The following is a 19366-nucleotide window of genomic DNA, read 5'->3' as shown; positions in this document are numbered from 1 at the left end:
GATAGCTAACCTATTTTTGTAGCACTAAATTGATAAAATTCCATTTTCTTTTATATATAAGAGGTATATCGTATCAGGCAATCTAGTCTTTTGTAACTCTTGAGATTGTATTATTTGATGACTGTCTAATAACAAAATTGCAGTCAATCTCTCTCTCTCTCTCTCTCAGGTGTGAAGTCATTTGGAAGCTTATTGTGGCCGTTTGGACAAAAACCTTCATTTTCTGGACACTTGACAGTATTTTAAAAATTGCACAATTTTAGAAGTTACGTAGCGAGGTAAAATTACCACACTAGAGTTACCGTTTTAACTGTTTACATGGTACCAAACATATATTAATGTTGTCCAAACTGTGGCTTTATTAGAGACAGCTAAAGGTGAAAAAGATAAGTCATCATCAAATACACCTAAGAATTAAAACAAATACGGATGTACATTAATCAAAAAATTGATGATGTGCATTTGACCATGTCAGTTTCTCATGCATGTAAATTCAAATGTACAAATTTGTTTAGCTTAAAATTTCCAAACAAGTACAATTTTTCTTTTGCCCCTCATGTATAAATATTTTTTGTCGGGTCCTTGGAGTTTAATTTTATTAATTGCTTCTAAGATTTTATTTTTGCAGAGATTTTTTTTTTTCAAAAAATACTTTCACTGTGCTAGCTTTATTTATTTATTTTGCTTTTAACTGCAATAGTATATGGATTGGATGCGATAAAAAATAAATTGTCACGGATGTCCTTAATAAATATTCAGGTAAGCGTTAACGTGCGCAAAATAATATTTAATAGTTGACTAGTTAGCTAAACAAATTAAATTGCACCTTTATCTTAAATCAACCAGTAAAGGTCGGGTTAATCAGCAGTGGCATCAGTAAATATAATAATGATTAGTGATTAATGATGGCGGCTTGAATAATATTTCCAACTATTCAATATTTTATATTATAGGTAAATTAAAAAATATATCGTATCTGATTTGAGTGTTCGTGACAGGTTGACTTGGATATTGTTACTTCTAGAGGCGATGACGGAAAAGGATTTGATGATTTTGCAATATCCGAATTTTTAATTAGCTGTAATTATCAATTTTGGGGAAATAATTAACTTAACCGGCACCATAATTCTGTTTTTACCTCTTTTGTTTCTATGAGAAACAATTATTTTCAAAGATTGCGTCATTACGGAATTAAATTTTAGACTTTTTTACTTTTATAAGTTGTAATCAATGGTTATAAAGAAATTTATTAGAAACACTCAATCAGTGAAGACCTTTATAAAAATAAAAATTAGGGTTCAGACTTACCGCTCATTTTCTTCCAAACAAAAAAAGTTGATTATGATGAAAAAAACACAGAAGAATACTTAATTAATAATACTCGAAAATTAATTAATACACACTATTGAAGATTATTATTCACTTGCACAACCCAATTTGTTTTAACATTTTTTAAATTAGGGGGCCTTGCCTTGTGACACTAAATGGTGAAGCTAATAGCCATGGTTGCACCGACTCTCTAGTCACGGGGAGAATCATAAATTCATGGATGTACAATAACAATTTAACCTAACCATGCTTACATACACACACACATACACACACACACACATACGTAACCTCAATAATTAAAATGACGATTAAAAATTAAAAAAGTAATGTTAGTGCATTTAAAAAGAGACGTTGAAAATTAATGCATGAGAGAGAGAGTAAGGAAATTAAAATAAAAAATAAAAAAATAAAGCAAGAACAAAAGCACTCCGAAAGGCCCCCACACCATGTCCCCTCAATAGACTCAAAAAAATCCTTCTTCGCCATTCCATTTCCATTTCCATTAATATTTTGTTTCACCTTCAATTCCCTCTCTCTCTCTCTCTCTCTCTCTCTTCCAATTACCAAAAGCAGGCATGAATAATTCGAATTCCCCGGCAGGCGTAGGCGGCGCAATGAGCTCGGCGGATCAGGGCTCCGGCAGCAGCAATCCGCCGCTGAGCCGGTACGAGTCGCAGAAGAGAAGGGACTGGAACACCTTCGGGCAGTATCTGAAGAATCAGAGGCCGCCGGTGTCGCTGTCGCAGTGCAATTGCAACCACGTGCTGGAATTCCTGAGATACCTCGACCAGTTCGGGAAGACGAAGGTTCACCTGCATGGTTGCGTCTTCTTCGGGCAGCCCGACCCGCCCGCGCCCTGCACGTGCCCGCTGCGCCAGGCCTGGGGCAGCCTCGACGCCCTCATCGGCCGCCTCAGGGCCGCCTACGAGGAGCACGGCGGCTCGCCGGAGACCAACCCCTTCGGAAACGGCGCCATCCGAATCTATCTCCGCGAGGTCAAGGATTGCCAGTCAAAGGCCAGAGGGATTCCGTACAAGAAGAAGAAGAAGAAGAGAAAAATCAATCAAAATCAAACCAAACACGATGACCAGCTTCTCATCAACAACAATCCCAAGCTGCCCGCTTAATTCAAATGCCACTGTAACTGGTAAGTCTGCAAATTTTGATTAATTTCCTCGTCTCTGTCTCCCAAATTTCATCAAATTGAGCTAGCTTCGGAATACTAGGAAAGCGACAGCTGATGTGTAAGAAACATCTGGCCTCTGCAAAAGTTTCAAGATTGAACTTTGCTGATTTGGTTTAGAGAGAGAGAGAGAGGAGGAGAGAGAGGGGCAGGACCACAAAATCACAACCGCAATAGTATATTTAAAGACTACTGTACAATTCCTGAAACCCAGAAACCCTAGAATTAATCATACTTCGGTAAACCCTAATTCTGATGGGAATCATCAGCTCCACTCTTGGTAGTGTTGAGTAGAAGCTTTTACATTAACGGATCATGTGCTATACTAGCTATTATTTTCTTTAAAAAAGATTAAAATATAAAAATGTTAAATAATTTATTTGTTTCTCTCTCAAATCATGCGAATTTAAAAATTAGCTATAACATAGTGTGGTCTCAATTGGAATAAACTAGTTTAATTTCCCCTTGTTTTTGGGTCTTTGGGATCTGGGACATGAATGACCTTTCATCGTATCACCATGTCTGCGGTTTTGCATGAATTGGGGAATATCTAAATTAAACAAATTTTTATTTTAATACCAATACCATGGCTATTGTATTACTATTATTCATTCAACTACTATATATTTATGGCTGCATAATTGTTTACTTGTTAGCTTTCACAGCTCCAAACACATCCCAAAATTGTCTCCTTATGTCCGTTACCTTCATTTCTGTATGAGATTTTACTATTTCTGAGTGTGCTTGTGTGTCTATATATATATATATATTCTTCATCTTTTTCTTTATGGATTCCGTGCTAATATGGATTTATCCTTATCTGGAGAAACTCAGCTATACTCATCCATTAAAATAGTCCTATTAAACTAGCAGACATTTCAAAAAACTTGAAAAAAATGAACGGTGAGATCAGATACGATGCAGTGCACCATGCTAAATGTAGGTCCCTAACTGATTAATGCGATTCCAGTATTATTCGATCTGTATTATTCTTCCTTCTCTGCAAGATTAAAAGAGAGGAAGAAAAAAAGAGTTCGAAATTTCCATAAATACGCATTGCTACTCTTTCGTGATGGTGTTGAAGTATATATATACAATTATAGTGTTTGTGGCATATTCGTAATTTTATTATGTCAGAGAAAAAACTACGTATTTGCAAGTTTCTCATAAAAATTTAAAAGAGACTGTGATTATTTTCATTATTACAATATATATGTTCTTGTCGGTGTGAGAAAAAGATCGATACCGTGTGAAGCCATAAAGTCAAAGTTCTCATTGATTATTTAAGATTACTTTATATAAATTCTTGATCGATTTGATGCGTTAATACTTATAGTTTTTCAGTAATAAAACTTTGGAGATAGCTGTTGATCACTGATCATATTTAGTTGATCACAGTATATATCAGTAAATTCTATATCTTGTTAGAATTCTCAATTGTGAAAATTTTAAAATATTTTTTCTGTGAATAGAGCTCGTGGAACTAGCTATATGTAATGCTGGCAATACATACACATATATGTATGTATTGATTTTTATTTATTATAAAACACTCAAAAAATAATATTTACTTCGTGTTCACTAATAATGTTGATTCATTTTCCTGGTTGCCTCCATTGTCAAGTCAGCTTTGCCTTGTATGTGTTTATAAAATGTTTTGGAAATGTAGTTCACGAGTTAATTTTGCTCAAATAAAAAAATTGTTTCTACTTCCATACGATACTTATTTAATTATATATCAGCTATAGCTGTTGTTTATGAATAAAGCTAGCTAGCTGTTGTTCTAAATGATTTGATTTGTTTTGTCGGTAACATTTATCGATTTGGAAAGTTTTCTATAATTTTTATTTGAAATGGGAAAGTTTTCTGTAATAATTAATAATCAATAATCTATATCCTTTTCTAATCTATTATGATAACATCATGATTCAGACAGGAGGATTCTTTCTTTTTCATATGGTGTTTCATTCTCCTTCCGTCCTATAAAAGAATATCACTTGGGGGATGACATGAATTTTGAGAAAAAAATTGATAGATAATGTGTTAATTAAGTGAAAATGAGTGGTTTTGGATGAATTGAATGGGGGATTACATATGAATAAATGATTACGATTAAAAAGAGAAAGTGATGCTATATTCCAAAATAGAAATGATATTTTCTTATGCAACCCGCAAAAATAGAAAATGTGATACTTTTGTTATAAGGTGGAGGGAATATTACATTAAATTTTGTTTTTATCAGTTCAATAATGGTCTTATTCTCTATTCATATGGCACATATATATGCTTGTTAAGTTAAAACACAGTAAAAATCTAGAGACAACCTTATACAAATTAAATATTAGCCTGCAGATTAAATAATTAAAGCTAGGAACTTCGGAAAATTGGATCGACAAAATATGAGGGGAGATTATTCTTAGAACATCAATTAGGCCATAATTCGCTAATTAAAATGCATTTAGGCAAAAGAAATAACTATGTATTAATCATCGAGAGTAAAAGTTTAGAGTGTTAATGAAGAAATCTCACTAACCCATAATTTGAACTCACTCCTTGCATCAGACCAAAGCGCGCACACACACACATACATATAGGAAATTATTCATATGAGAATCCTTAGTTATTGTGAGAACGAAGAACCATTTAAACCTTTCGACCGTGAAGATCTACGGTAAATGTATCATCTTGCTAAATGAATGCATTACTTGAGGAATGAAAATTTCATTTCTTTCAAATACAATAAATTTAATTGCGAATGCAATAACTTTATGAGTATAGTCTCGCTCTATATATACACACAAAAGTAAGTGTTAAATGGAAGAGCATCTGATGATTAATTAACATTAATTTTAGTTTCTTAAATATTGATTGTGGCTTCTTTTGTGATAACATGAGCCGATATCAGATGAGGTGGTTAATATTTGAGGTTAAAGATTTCAAATTTGAATTCACCATAACACTGGCTTTTAAAATTTTTGTTTATCTAATAGAAAAAGTGAGAATCAATGTACAATTGGAGAAAACTGAGGATAATGATGTTTTGATGTATATAGAAAATGCAGGGCTAAGGTGAAAGGCGAAAGGTGGCTAGCTAGCATTGCTTGAATAGAGGTGGGGTGTATTGTAATTAGGGTTATAGTGCAATGCTGTCTAAAAGGATGCTATAAATCTTAAAATCGAGTTTTAATTTGCATGCATTCCCTTCAGTCACATGAAATGTTATTATTCTTTTTTTAACACGGGTATTAAATTGTAGGTTTTTTATGTATAAAATGAATTGCTTATAATAAGAGAGTACTTTTTTTGGGTATTTATGTTAAATCAAGTAAGCTGTAAATAATAACTTTATTGTGGTATCTTGTACTCCCTCCGTCCCGCTCCAAATGTCTCCTTTCTTTTCGGCACGAAGACTAAGAAATATGTATAAATTAGATAAAGTAGGTTGATGGAAATGGTTTAAATATTAAGTATAGAGAGAGAGTGTATTGCCAAAAAAGGAAATGAGACATTTGGAGTGGGACAACCCAAAATAGAAAATGAGACATTTGGAGTGGGACGGAAGGAGTATAATTTATGAGTTATGTTGATCAGAATATTTGTTATGACTTATGTGTTAGTGTCTCAAAATGGAATGAAACATTTTAAATGGTTATTACCCAAATTAAAAAGTGAAACATTTTGAATGGAACGAAGAGAGTATTACTTTTTAATTGTTTGAATTTTTTTTATCATGGCCTAAGAGCTGCACTTTGAGCTTTTTTGATTAAATTCAGCCAACTCTTATTCAGTTGAATTTCTTTTGAATTCGAGCCGAGCTCTTCAGACATAAAGTAGTATTCTAAAATGTGTATTTTAGTCCCTTGTGCTGTAATTTGTAGAAAAACCTGAAATTTGGGTCGATGAAATCGCATAAAAATTTGAAAATTTGATCTAAAAAAAAACTTAGAAATTTCGTGAAAGGTCATCAGAAATGTGATATGTTACCAAACCTCACTCCTCTAAGTTTCTAGTGAATCATATTCAAGGCAAAAAAGATTCAAATGTTGTATATATATGTTTAAGTTTTTAGGGGTATCATTGATAAATCCATGAAATATTTGGTAGCCTTTCTAAATTCAGTCCATATATCATTCGTTATAGCAATAGAAGAGATTGTCCAATTTTGCAATAGATTATCAGACTTGTGATTTGTTGATGCAACTCTTGGTTTTTTGTATGTCGATATGTAGTAGGAGATGTGATGTCTATTGTTATCAATAATCAAAATCTCACTCTCTGCCAAATCTCCCATTTATACTTGTACATGAGACCTTCTCATATACTCTCTCCTTTCCACCGAGCTTGAGTCGTATTTCTTTTCGGGCTGTCCCGTCGAGCTTTAGTCATTTTCGTTTTTGGCAAAAATTAGGCAATTTAAAGCACTAATTTACAAAACTATTTGCACCTCTTATTACATTATGTCTCCTACTTTATCACTTTATTACTTTTTCTCTCCTAATTTATCTTATTTTATCACTTTATTATCTTCTCTATCCTACTTTATCACTTTTATACTACACACTTAAAACACTAATCTACAATTTCTTTATTTTCGTGCCCAAAAGAAACGCCTCAAGCTTGGCGGGACGGAGAAAGTAGTATATTTTACTATGTCCTTGTCTCATACTTTTATTTTATGATCTGCATATTGATGATACCATCTCTACATGACACATATTAATAACATCATACTATGAATATTAAGAAACATATATGTAGAGTAGAATGATGGTCAACTTCTTGTTCGAATCTATTCAGTTTGAACAACATTGGAGGAATTTATCTCATCAATATGCAAGTTTTTGTTTGCTAATTAAAAATATACTATATCTTTTAATCTCAATTTTTTATTATTGCTCTGATCCACTTTGCAGTGCTAAATTCACAAAGCAAGTTGTAGTGGATGGAGCAAGAATTGAAGGAGTTAAATGAAGGCATACGCATGAAAGTCTGGGTATGAATAACAGACATTTTTAAGTATGTAAAACTGCTAGATCAAGAGCTTTTTTATATGTTATTGTAGATGTAGTTTAATATAGTAAATATATACATATATTATAGTTTAATATAGTAAATATCTATATCTATCTATATATGTTGTTGTAGTGTAATGTTATTGTAGCTAGAGGGCTTATCTTTAGATACAGCAGTATCATTTCGAATTATTGGTGATTTCAACTTTGAAGCTCAAAAAAAGTTGCTCCATATATATAGTCTATATATCTTTTAGTCCTCACAATTGAGGGGTTCGTGTTTGCTGCAATATATGAATCTTGGAAACTATCATATAGATGTAACTATATGCAGATTCTCCTTTTGTAATTGAGATCCATTCGAAATTTCATATTTTGGGTTTTTGGCAAATACAAATTTTGCATGATTGGAGCTTAGAAATCAAGCGTATGAACGTTATTTGGACTTCACATGAAAAACAGCTAATAAATGCAGGAAGGTGCTTAGAAGTAAGCTAAGGAGAATATCCATGGAGAATGCTAAATATTTTGAGAGTGGAGAATCCGTGAAAAAATAACGAATAAGTCTATAATTTCGATAAATAAATCAATGTATCGTATGAATAAGATTTTGTCCTGGGTTCGAATCCTGAGAGTGACGAGATTTTCACTATATTTACTGTATACTGAATACATCTGTTCATTAGTTATATTGATCTGTTCGTAAAATTTATAGATTTATTGGTTATTCTCCATTCTCTCGAAATATATAATTCTCTATGGATTCTACCCCTATATATATAAATCTCAATTGAACCTTTCTATATATATATGGTGCAATTTCGAGCTTATATTTCTTTATTTAATTCAACCAAATGCAGTTGAGTTGAGATGATAACTAGTCACCAATCCCAGAGTGACATATATATAACCTATGAATTCCTGCAGATTTAATCACAAAATTCAAATTACAAATTATATAACCCAAAAAAAAGAAACAGTTGACGGGGCAAGTCTCTTTCCCCCTAATTAAATCAAATAGCTTCAATGTTTGGCTATTTGATCTTGGGATCAATTAGAGTTCAAGTTTTTCCACCATACACAAAAAAATTCACCTGAAGAAACAATGGCCTATTTTTCTTTTTCATGTTTGGGTTGGATACCAACTATTCTATTCAGCATAAGCAGACAAAGCTTTAACAGTAGTAACATAGTATAACGATTTGGTAAGATTTTTTTTCAAAACGAAAATCACAACAAAAAATACGTACACTCAATAAATTAAAGACATGTTGTTTTCAAAATGTACCCTCCAAATAAAATATGAAACGTTACGATCAATTTCCAAATTAAATGCAGAACTCATCACGTGAACTAAGTTGGGCCTTTTATTACTCTGCACGGATGGGGCGTTTAGGCCCTCAACATTTTTGCGTGAAAGAAACCATTCCTCTAACGACTAGGATTGAGTAAATACCACTACTGACCCCACCACAAATTATCCCATCCCAACCATTATTTTGGAATAGATAGATAAAATTTGCTTACATGCTTTAGTTCATCATAAATCGCGTTTCCCAAATTTTTTTTAATAGCAAATCCAAGAGGAGGAGCTGCTTCCCGACAATGTGAGAGACATCATTAGAGCAACGAGAGAGAAACACGTTATCGGGAGTTTTTCATGCCTTTCAATCGGCTAATAAAGCTGTTCATTGTTTAGCTCAGTATGCTATGAGTTGTTTATAACCGAAGTGCTGGATTGAGATCTTCCCGACTTGGTTGCGGGATATTGTAGAAGAAAATCTTTTTTGAATAATACTCCTCCCGTCCCATTGATCTTGTCCGTACCCAAAAGAATGAGACAAGCCTAATGGGACGGAGGGAGTATTACTCTTCTTCTTCGTACTCAAATAAAGGGTGTGTTTTCTTAAATGAAAAAAGGTGAGAAATATATATATCCCTTTTTCAATCTTTTGATAAATTTACAAACAAAGAAAATACACCCTAACAAAAAAAATGAAAGGAACGGGAGAAACGATAGTCGATGGATATAAAACAAACAAGAGTAAGTTTGACGATACAATCGAAGAACTGTTTCAACAAAGAAAAGCACAAATATTTAAGTAGAAAACAAAGAATGAGAAGCAGCGGCATTGAGCGTTTATGTTGAAACCGAAATAGAAACCAATAACATCAATTAAAAAATACTAGTACTACTTTAAATAAGCCGTCTAGAAAGTTACACCAACAGATCCAAATCAACACTGCCATCTTAGCATATCACGTTAAGCTAAATGTGCGAAAGATTATATGAAAACATATTCAAACACTAAATTGTTGCTATATCCACTGAAAAGAGTAAAGATTAATGATCCTAAACAGGCCAAACATGGGGTAGATTGATCAAAGGAAGCCTAACATTGACATGAATCTCTCTTCTACATAAAAATTAGCTAGTCAATTTCTTTCCTGGGCAAAGAATCTTCTTCAACTATCAACAAGAAGAAATAGCATTTGTTCAGCTCATCAACCCCACCAAGGATTGCAGAACGTCCCAATCCGCACCACTAGCTATACATATCTGCATAATTGCCAGAAAATCACAACTCAGAAAACAAATCGAGAATAAAAGCATACCAAATAAAGATAGCTGGCGATACAAACAATTAAATGCTTTCCCCCGAGAGTATGCACTATGGAATAGCCATATGTCACAACCTGAATTGTTCCAAATTATACATCCACCCTTGACAGATAACCACTGAAGTTAAACAGGCAAGGGGGAAAGATAAGAACAAGTTGTACTGAGAAAAAAATGAAAAGCTCAATTCCAGAGCTAAAGGATTCATAATTCAACCAGGGCCGTTTCAATCAAAGAACGGAACTTATAGTAGCCCATCCAGTATGAAAAGGCACAGATATAAAAGATAGAACAAAGATGCAAGTAAATGAAAACCTGGTCAAACAATATATTTAATTAATCTTGTATAAATCTAGATATTTAATCTTTCGGAAACATTCAAAATAAAGCAACAGTGACATTGTGACAACAAATGAAGCAACACTAACTTGATATTAGCATAATGATAGACAATCAGATCAGTATTACTTCCATTTCATAGTATTAGAATCATCATTGTCAATAATGATGCATGCAAACAAATGTTACCAACTAAGAGAGTGCCAGCCATCAAAACCAAATCCAGGCTTCATCCCAAAGAAAATTGTAAGCTGTAAGCAAAATTAATGCCCTATATCTAGTATGCATAGTCCATCAGACCCAAAAAGTTGATGATTCACTCATATCTCAAATGCATCCATAATTCTTTAGAGGCCAAACTTGCTTTAGTTTTAATATTCAAGAGCAATCTTGGGAAGGGAGTTTTAATAATATCAACAAGACACGCCAAGGGTCACATAACAAATGTGCCGACTAATTCTCATCTATAACTATGAGTCAAAACATGTGTGGGAACAAACTGGAATCACCTCTAAATATAAGTAACATATGCAAGGACAAACTATAACAAGCTATTATATGAGAAACACATGTAGGGAACAAACAAGAATCACCAAGGTACAGACTTATTCTTAGTCGAAGTAGTTAGTAATACATTGTACCAAAAATGAAACCTCTTTATGTGCAATTTCATTTATATAATCAACCAAGTAAGAACAAAGGAAAGGCAAACATATAATTAAAGGGCAGAAATTGATAGAAAAGTGATTAAATCACGATATAAGGCAGTTATACCATCAGAAGATCCAGGTCGTTTGGCCCGCTTGACCTTCTCTAACTGGACCTGTGTATCCATAAACAATTGCATCCTTTGAACCTCCAAATCTTTAGCGAACTGCATCCTCTGCTTTTCCAACTCCACCATCTGCCTCTGCTTCATACCCTCTACCTTCTCAAAAATTTCCCCAAACTTTTCTATAGCCTTAGCCAGTCTCCTCATCCCTTCTTGCCCTACATCTTCTTCATCTTCAGCCCCATCCTCGCTCCCCTCCACTTCATCACCCTCCAACTCCTCATCATCATCGGCTTCATCGTCAGCTGCAGCCGCTGCAGCAGCCATTGCTGAGTAATTTTTCCTGAAGAACGACTTGTCCATGGCTGGCGACAGCATCGGACGCTTCTGCGGCAGACTAATCGGCGTCACCACCGCAGGAGTCATCGGTTTGCGGTACGATAGCGGCACAGCCAACGGCGGAGCAGGCAGAGACAAGGGCGTAGATTGAGCCGACGATATCGGCACGGCGGACGTAATCACCTTACTCTGGTGGTGCTTGTTGAAATTAGATCCGATCAAGTGCTCCAGAGTGGAGAAAAAAGGCCAGGAAGACGTTAGGGTTCCGTTAGATTCGGCGACCCTGGTCCTCTCGGTCTTATACTTCTTCTTGAGAGTATCGATCCGGTTCTTACACTGCACATCGGTGCGACGCGTCTTCTTCGTGTGGCCGTGGAGTGCGTTAACGGCATCGGCCACCTCCTGCCAATCTTTCTGGCGGAGGTTGCCGCGGTTGAGCTCGAGGTAACGCTGTCCCCAGGAATCAACGAGCGTGGACGTGGCCTCCTCCGTCCAGCAGTCCTCGCGGAAGGGGCCTTGGCGCGGCGGCGCCGGCGGCTGAGGAGTGGAAGATTCCGTCAAATCGCCCATGGGTGGAGAAGCCTAAGAAATCGAAATGGAATGTGAGAGGAAGGAATCGGAAAAGGAGAATGGGGAAAAAGGAGAGGCGGCGGGAGGCGAATGTGGCTGGAGAGATGATATGTATTGGGGAAAAAAGGGGAAGGGGGTGGGATAGGGCTGACTGGGGAGGGGGTATCGGCATCGGCGGGGGGCGCGCGTGGGAACGACGGTCACGCGAATTCGGCCGAATTGTCATTGGTAACTGCGTCACGTAACGTCTGTGGGTTAGGTTTTTAGCGATGATTGATTGGATTTCAATTTTTTGGTGAGTAGAATTAGGGAGTTTTTGTCTGAGTTGAGTTAAAAAAAAAAAGAAAATAGTTTTGGGCTTAGGCGGAAAATTTGAGAGCACGCACGGCGTGGATGGGCCGATGCGTGGGTTTTGCGGGAGAGGAAATTGTCCGGTCATGCAATTGCCGTGTGCTTCTCCCAAATTACGCTTTTGCCCTCTCCGCCTCCAATCCTATCTTCTTAGCTTAGCCGACGATTAGGGTTTCTTTTTTCTTTTTTATTTTAATTCCAGGTTTAGTAATACCCAACTTATTAGTAGTCGTGTTTCAACTTTTAATGCTATTGTGCGTATGATGTAAAATGTTTAGATATATATCTAGGTATGACTTTATTTTAACACTAATACTTATACTTGTTTCATTTTTTAAAAAGGGTTATGGCAAAAGAAATATACGAATTTTGAAGAATGTTATAGTTTTCAACTGAACTTTCAATTAAATCATAAAAGTATAATGAATTTATATTTTTATTGTATTTTTTATTTAAGTTTGATTTTCGGTAAAATTAGAGCTTAGTTGGTAATCGAAAATTCACTTGATGTTGGTCTAACTTCTAATGATGAGGAGTATTTAGAAGTTCGGAGGTCTACAAAGGCAAAAATTAATATATTTGACTTAAATTCGCCTATCAACTAAACTATTATTTCGTCGAAAGTCGAACTTAGGTGAAAATTGCAACAAAAATATAAATTCATGTATTTTTTTGCTTAACTGAAAGTTTAGGTAAAAATTACATTTTTTTTCAAAAGTTCATGTATTTTTTTACCATAACCCTTTTTTTTTTTTTGACTTGGGGGAGTTGGGGAGGGAGAGCAGTGAGATTTAAATCCGGGACCTCACTGTTCACACACAGGAGATCGCACCATTTGATGTCCCCTTGGGACAACCATAACCTTTAAAAAAACACTAATGCTTATTTAATTGCTGACTTTATCTTAACAATTATACTTATTTAATTGTGTTTTGTGTATTGGGTTACCAGCGAACTAATCAACACTTCAAATTAAATATCTTTAATTTGAATATATTGTTATGCGATATTTAAATTTTATATTACAATTATATACTTTTTCATTCTTATTATAAATGTCTCACTTTTCATAATAAAATTTTATATTACAAATGTCTCATTTTTTTATCAATAAATTCTTTCTCTATACTTAATATTTAAATAATTTTCATCAATTCACTTTATTTACTTTTACATGTTTTTTAATCTCTGTATCCAAAAGTAATAGGACATTTGTAATGGGATGGAGAGAGTATAAAAAGCCACTTACGCAGTTACATTGTTACAATTATAATTACCATTTACCGATCATTGGAATGAGTTCAATCCAATAATAGTTATTCAATTCATTCCCTATATACAATATCATAGATATTGACATTTTTTTGTCTTTCCTTCTCCATAATTACATAGTTTTTTTGCGTTTTTATCCGAAATCCACTTTCGAATAAAAGGGTAGTCGCCTTCTTTTTTTAGGTATAAATCAGAATGGCCTCGTATTTTCTTGAAACTATAAAAGTAATTTCCAGGAAATTCTATAATTCCAGTTCACCATGATTGGGGTTGGAGAAATTAACAAGAAAAGCTAGTAGTACTTAAAGTCACATATTTAGTTTATTAAATTGTAAAGAAAATACTACAAAACCACTAATATGCTAACAAAATAAAATTTTGAGGGGGACAACACGATGTGGCTCCGCCCCTTTAACATACACTATTTAAATTAATGTGAAAATCTTATGGGTGATTATATTCATAGCCCTCATTTTACTCACTATAGCCTTTATTTAAAAAAATAATAAAAAATAATTATAAATTTACTATTTTATCCTATAATTTATAACTTCAAATTAAAAATAATTATCTTAATATATGAAATTAAATTTCAAATCAAATTTTTCTTCGAGATGACTCCAAATCAAATTTAATTCATGTCTTCATCTCGCCTCCTTCACCTTATCTCCATTGCCATCTCTTTTTCCTTTTGGCTATATGATTTCATGTAAAGGGATTTTTTTGTATAACTGCAACGATGACTTCCTGGTGGTACTTAATGGCGGCTCTCACGCCGTCACCGGCGATGACTTATTTGTTAGTGAACTGCTCGACTTCTCTAATGACTTTCAAGAACAAGGGGAAGAACACAAACCACAACTGCGGAGCAAATAAGAGGAGAGCGAAGTAGGTCTCTCTTTTGCACCGGAAAATTGTCTGCTCTGTTTTGCACTGGGAAAATAAGACCGTTTCTGCCAACAATGATTTTGGGTATCTCCCCAAGAGTGAATTAAGTATTCCCTTAAACCAAATTTTCAAAGTTTTCTGTTTAATTTTGAAAGGATAAACGTTTCTTGAAAAGATGGAATCTTGTTGCAGGTTCCAACCTTCTGAAGAAAAATGTCAAGAAGGAATCATTTTACACTCAATTTCTTATAAACAGAAACCCACTTGAAAATAAGCAAATTAATATACAAAGGAGATCATGCAACAAAAAAAGAAAAGTAGATGGCATGTAACCTGGAGACGAGCGAAGGAGAAATGAGATAAAGATGAAGAATTGGTTTTGAGTTGCGTGGGTGGGGTTCTGGGGGGCTATAGCAAAGCTTGAAAATTCTAATTTGATTATGAAATTAATTTTTTCTAATTTAGAGGGCTATGTAATTGAGGATAAAATAGTAAATTTATAACTATTTTTATTATTATTTTAAATAAGGGGTTATTATGAGTAAAATGGGGGCTATGTATAAAATTACCCAAAACTTTTTTTTTTGAAGAAGAAATTACCCAAAACTTATTAATAAAAGAAGGAACTAAATGTTTTATTGAGGCCCACCTAGTCCAAGGCTTTTATCGTCTATTTGGACCATTTCTGATATAGGCCCAAAAAGAAAATGGACTGACATATTTCATTCCAATATTTGAGCTTTCAAATTACTGGCTCAACAACGAGATTATTAGTGCAATCAATCTGGTAATGACTTTCACAGGGTACTTTTACTTCTTCTTCTTCTTCTTCTTCTTCTTCTTCTTCTTCTTCTTCTTCTTCTTTTTTTTTTTGAGTTTTATGTAATATTATATTATTGTGGGACGGATTAAGGTTCGAATTCAAACTCTATCTTTCTATTGGTATTTTTAGTTACAATATATAGGATCTGAATCTACAATGAAACTATCCCAAATAAATTTTAGTGTTTATTTTTACGCTTAGTATTGTTTTCTTATAAGTTAGCAAGAATAAGGCAAATAGATATGCGGAATTGCGGATTATCTACCTCTACCTCTACCTCTACCGGCACATTTCTTGATATATAATGCCTTATAAACTAGTATCACATTATTGTGATTTGAAAAAAAAAAAAAACTATCACGTTATTGATAGATTTATTTATTAAATACTACTATTATACAATTCCATATTTTTAGTAATGTTCACGTAGAAATTTGCACGAGACGAAAAATCTCGTTCTAATGAATTTTCTTGCAAGTAGATTGTAGTTATAGACTATTCTCGTGGGTGATTTCCCCTAATTAACCCAATCCCCAATTAAAATATTTATTTCTATTCTCCACATACACAACTCAACATTCATCTTATTTCTACCCTATTAATATTTAAAAGTTATATACTACTTAACATGGCAATGACTTTCTCGTGACATGATTACAAAGTCACTGATGGCAATAGTCTTAGTGGCGTGAAATGACTTTCTTCACTTTCACGTGATACAAAAGAGTAATACAAAAGAATAAAGAATAACTATAAAGTTCCTTTAGTGCTATCAATAAATCCAATCAATAGTCGTAAGTAAGTGAAAAGGTTTCCTAAATGAGGCCATCAACCCCATAGAAGACGAGTGTAAAAAAGAATGGAATATGACGATAAGTGTGAAGTTGAAGTTGAAGTTGCCATTATTCCTTAATTTTAGTTGTATTATTTTTTAGGATAATGGTTGAAAGTTGACGTGACAATTAAAGCACATGAAATAGAAGCAGACGACACGGCCCTAATGGTAATAATGCCTAATAATATTCTCATTTTAAGCACACCCACAATGCTTCTACTTAATTTCTTGGTCCACGGATAAGTCCAACAATATTTGAAAATAATACTAATATTTTTCATCAATTCTCCCCATAATATTTGTGGTCAAAGGATTGAGATCCCAATGATCCTCTATACATCTCCGATCTACCATATCTTTTGTTAATTATGTCGTAATATAGAAAAATAATTATTATATACATTTATTTGTACAAAATTTATATAAAAAAAAGGGTGTTAAAATTAGAACTCAAATACTGTCAAAACATCAACATTATGAAAAGGTCATTAAATAAGAATTTTGATATAGGACTAGTGGACACATTCTACCATGCACACTTATTTTTTTTCTATTATCGAAGTTGTCGTAAATTAATTATCTTCAACTCTTACTAAATAACATCGTTGAAAAAGGATAAAGAAACAAATAATGGATTTTTTTTCTATATATGTATAAAATATTTATGCATTTTTATCTCTATTGTTGTTATATGTTTTTTTTTCTACGTCTGCCCCTCTTATCATCGAAATGATTCTGACCTAACACGAATTTTTATGTTATTTGCTACAGTGAAATTAACGCAAATTAATGTGAGATGGATTAATATGCAGAGTTTCTATCTGTGATGGGAATCAACTTTGTGAGTGATGTTGTTGGCATCTTGTGATTAGTTCTTCTCTATATTAACCATATGCAAAAAGAGAATGCCCACTAGCTAGTTCGATGTAAACTACTAAGAAATGCATTATTATTCTGATCCAGACTATTATGTGGGGACGATTATTCTATCAACATCACAAATAACTTTATAATATACTATATATATCATAGTAACTTATTATATATTCGTGTCAAATAGTTTAAAATCTACAATGCATCCCGTAATTGACGATCGGCGTTAGTTTACAATTGCAAACTGTATCGATTAATCTAAGCCCATGCCTTCAAATGGTTGATATAAATGATGAATTTGATGTTGGGCCACTCTAGTTAATTGTTTTAGAAATATTAATTATATAATAGTAATGCGATGTGTAGATATATGTTGTGTGGGATCGCGCAATCGACATTTATGCTAATTTGGTGGATCTTGTATTCAAGTTTATATTACAATGGTCGTAAGAAAAAAATCATATCTATATAACACAAAGTATTACTGCAGTAATATTTTTTTATATGTATATCACAATAATTGCATATCATACAATTAGATTGATTAATATATAGTTCCCGCATATGATCCAATTTGTGAATATATATGGGCATAGACATGTAGTTGTTTCATGTGTATTTATCTTCTTAAATACCTCATGCCAATTGGAGAAGTATGAAATTTGTTGAACAATTAATTAATTATACTTGGAAACTATGTAAAGGTTTGTTTCGATTTTCAAATTAATCTATATATCGTTGGTTTTATGATAAAGAATGATGCCTTTATTCGATATGTATGTATATGTATATATGGTGATAGATGTTAGAGTAGGTACAGTCGTCATCCACATATATTACATTATACTCAAAATGCAAATGGTTGAAGTTGGCTACCTCAAAAGGTGTTTGATATAATTTGCCTCAAAGAGATGTGGTATGTTGGAGTACTATGATTTCAGGTTGCTATCAATGGTTGAAAATAAAGGAAATAGATAATACTGTTTAAGGAAAATCATGTAACACTTTTTGATGAATTATATAATGCAATTCTTTTTTGAAGTTACTACTTTTAAAATTAAAAAAAAAAAGTGATTATTTTTGTTTATTATATTGAGAAAGTATTAATATATTTCAACCGTAAAAGAATATGTGTTTTAATTTTAAAGGTGCGTACATATTTATTATAGTGTAAAGAGTTTATCAAAAAAAAAAAAGCATCGTACTAAATCACAATTCAAAATGAAATACATGTAAATATAAAGGGAAAATTATAATGCTCATTGATACTCCTTAACTATACTACATTCAAAGTACAGAATAATATTTATTAACTAAAAAGGCAATACTTTAATTAAAAATGTAGTACTTTTTCGTGAAAGATAATACTTCTCATAAAAAAATGTAACGCTTTTATAGGGAACTATAACACTTCTTAACTATTCTAGGTTTTTTTTAGGGATTAACTATTCTGTAGCTACTTTTTCAAAGTATGACTAAAATATCATTACTTTTCAATTAGTGAATAATGTATTTCAACAAATCCTCGTGTTTTATCGAGTAACAATGTTTTAATTAATTATTTTTCATGAAAAATAATTAATTAATACATTTAAGAAGCAGGACCTAGCTAGGAGCTGCACGAATCCTCCAAAATTCAGGTATTCAAAAACTCATTTTGTGTTAAATTAATTGCCTTTGTCTAAAAAGGACTTTCATATACAACACCAACAACATATTTTCAAAATATGGAATATGATTTAACATATAAAGTAGGCCAATACTCCCAAATTATAATTAATACTTTTGTCCTTAACTATTCTAACCGACATCACAGCCTTCAAAAATCTTTTTTTTTTTTCAATTTTTTATATGTATACGAGCACTACGTATATTGTGAGGCAGCTACAACCTGAAAACATGGAAACGGGTTTGAGTTTTATCTTTTTCAACCATCGCATATATATGGTTTGATCACTTATACGTACACTAATATATAATATTTTATTTTGTCAAAAAACAAATACATATAATATTAATTTATCAAACTTACTCATCCTAATTTGTTACGCACACGGAACTAAATTAATTAATTAAACACACACACACACACGCCACACACGTACGGTTGCATCAACTCCACTATTAACTATAGAAGTGGGATCGCTTTCAAATTTC

General features: G+C 33.1%; 2 protein-coding genes across 5 annotated transcripts; one reads left to right on the top strand and one right to left on the bottom strand.

The window, feature by feature from the left end:
- The first annotated feature begins 1706 nt into the window (after positions 1–1706).
- LOC130985357 (protein LIGHT-DEPENDENT SHORT HYPOCOTYLS 10-like) lies at positions 1707–7574 on the top strand. 4 transcript variants are annotated; one of them, XR_009088950.1, is made up of 3 exons: positions 1786–2479; positions 5569–5626; positions 7429–7574. XR_009088950.1 is itself a non-coding variant. In XM_057908292.1 (2 exons), exon 1 carries the CDS (start codon positions 1908–1910, stop codon positions 2457–2459), a length of 552 nt encoding a protein of 183 aa, XP_057764275.1. In that variant the 5' UTR covers positions 1707–1907; the 3' UTR covers positions 2460–2479; positions 7429–7574. The 4 variants fall into 4 exon arrangements, 3 of the variants coding, with proteins under 3 accessions (XP_057764275.1, XP_057764276.1, XP_057764278.1); XM_057908292.1 differs by lacking the exon at positions 5569–5626 and having other exon boundaries at positions 1707–2479; XM_057908293.1 differs by lacking the exon at positions 5569–5626 and having other exon boundaries at positions 1786–2483.
- A 2129-nt stretch (positions 7575–9703) lies between these two features.
- LOC130985356 (trihelix transcription factor ENAP1-like) lies at positions 9704–12747 on the bottom strand. The gene is made up of 2 exons (XM_057908291.1): positions 11261–12747; positions 9704–10087 (listed from the first exon to the last, which is right to left on the bottom strand). The coding sequence occupies exons 1-2, from the start codon at positions 12165–12167 to the stop codon at positions 10074–10076; spliced, it is 921 nt and encodes a 306-aa protein (XP_057764274.1). The 5' UTR covers positions 12168–12747; the 3' UTR covers positions 9704–10073.
- Positions 12748–19366: the final 6619 nt, after the last annotated feature.

The sequence above is a fragment of the Salvia miltiorrhiza genome, chromosome 5 (genome assembly GCF_028751815.1).
Source record: "Salvia miltiorrhiza cultivar Shanhuang (shh) chromosome 5, IMPLAD_Smil_shh, whole genome shotgun sequence".
In the NCBI taxonomy this organism is placed as follows: Eukaryota; Viridiplantae; Streptophyta; class Magnoliopsida; order Lamiales; family Lamiaceae; genus Salvia; species Salvia miltiorrhiza.
This window is presented reverse-complemented; position numbering and strand designations above follow the sequence as displayed.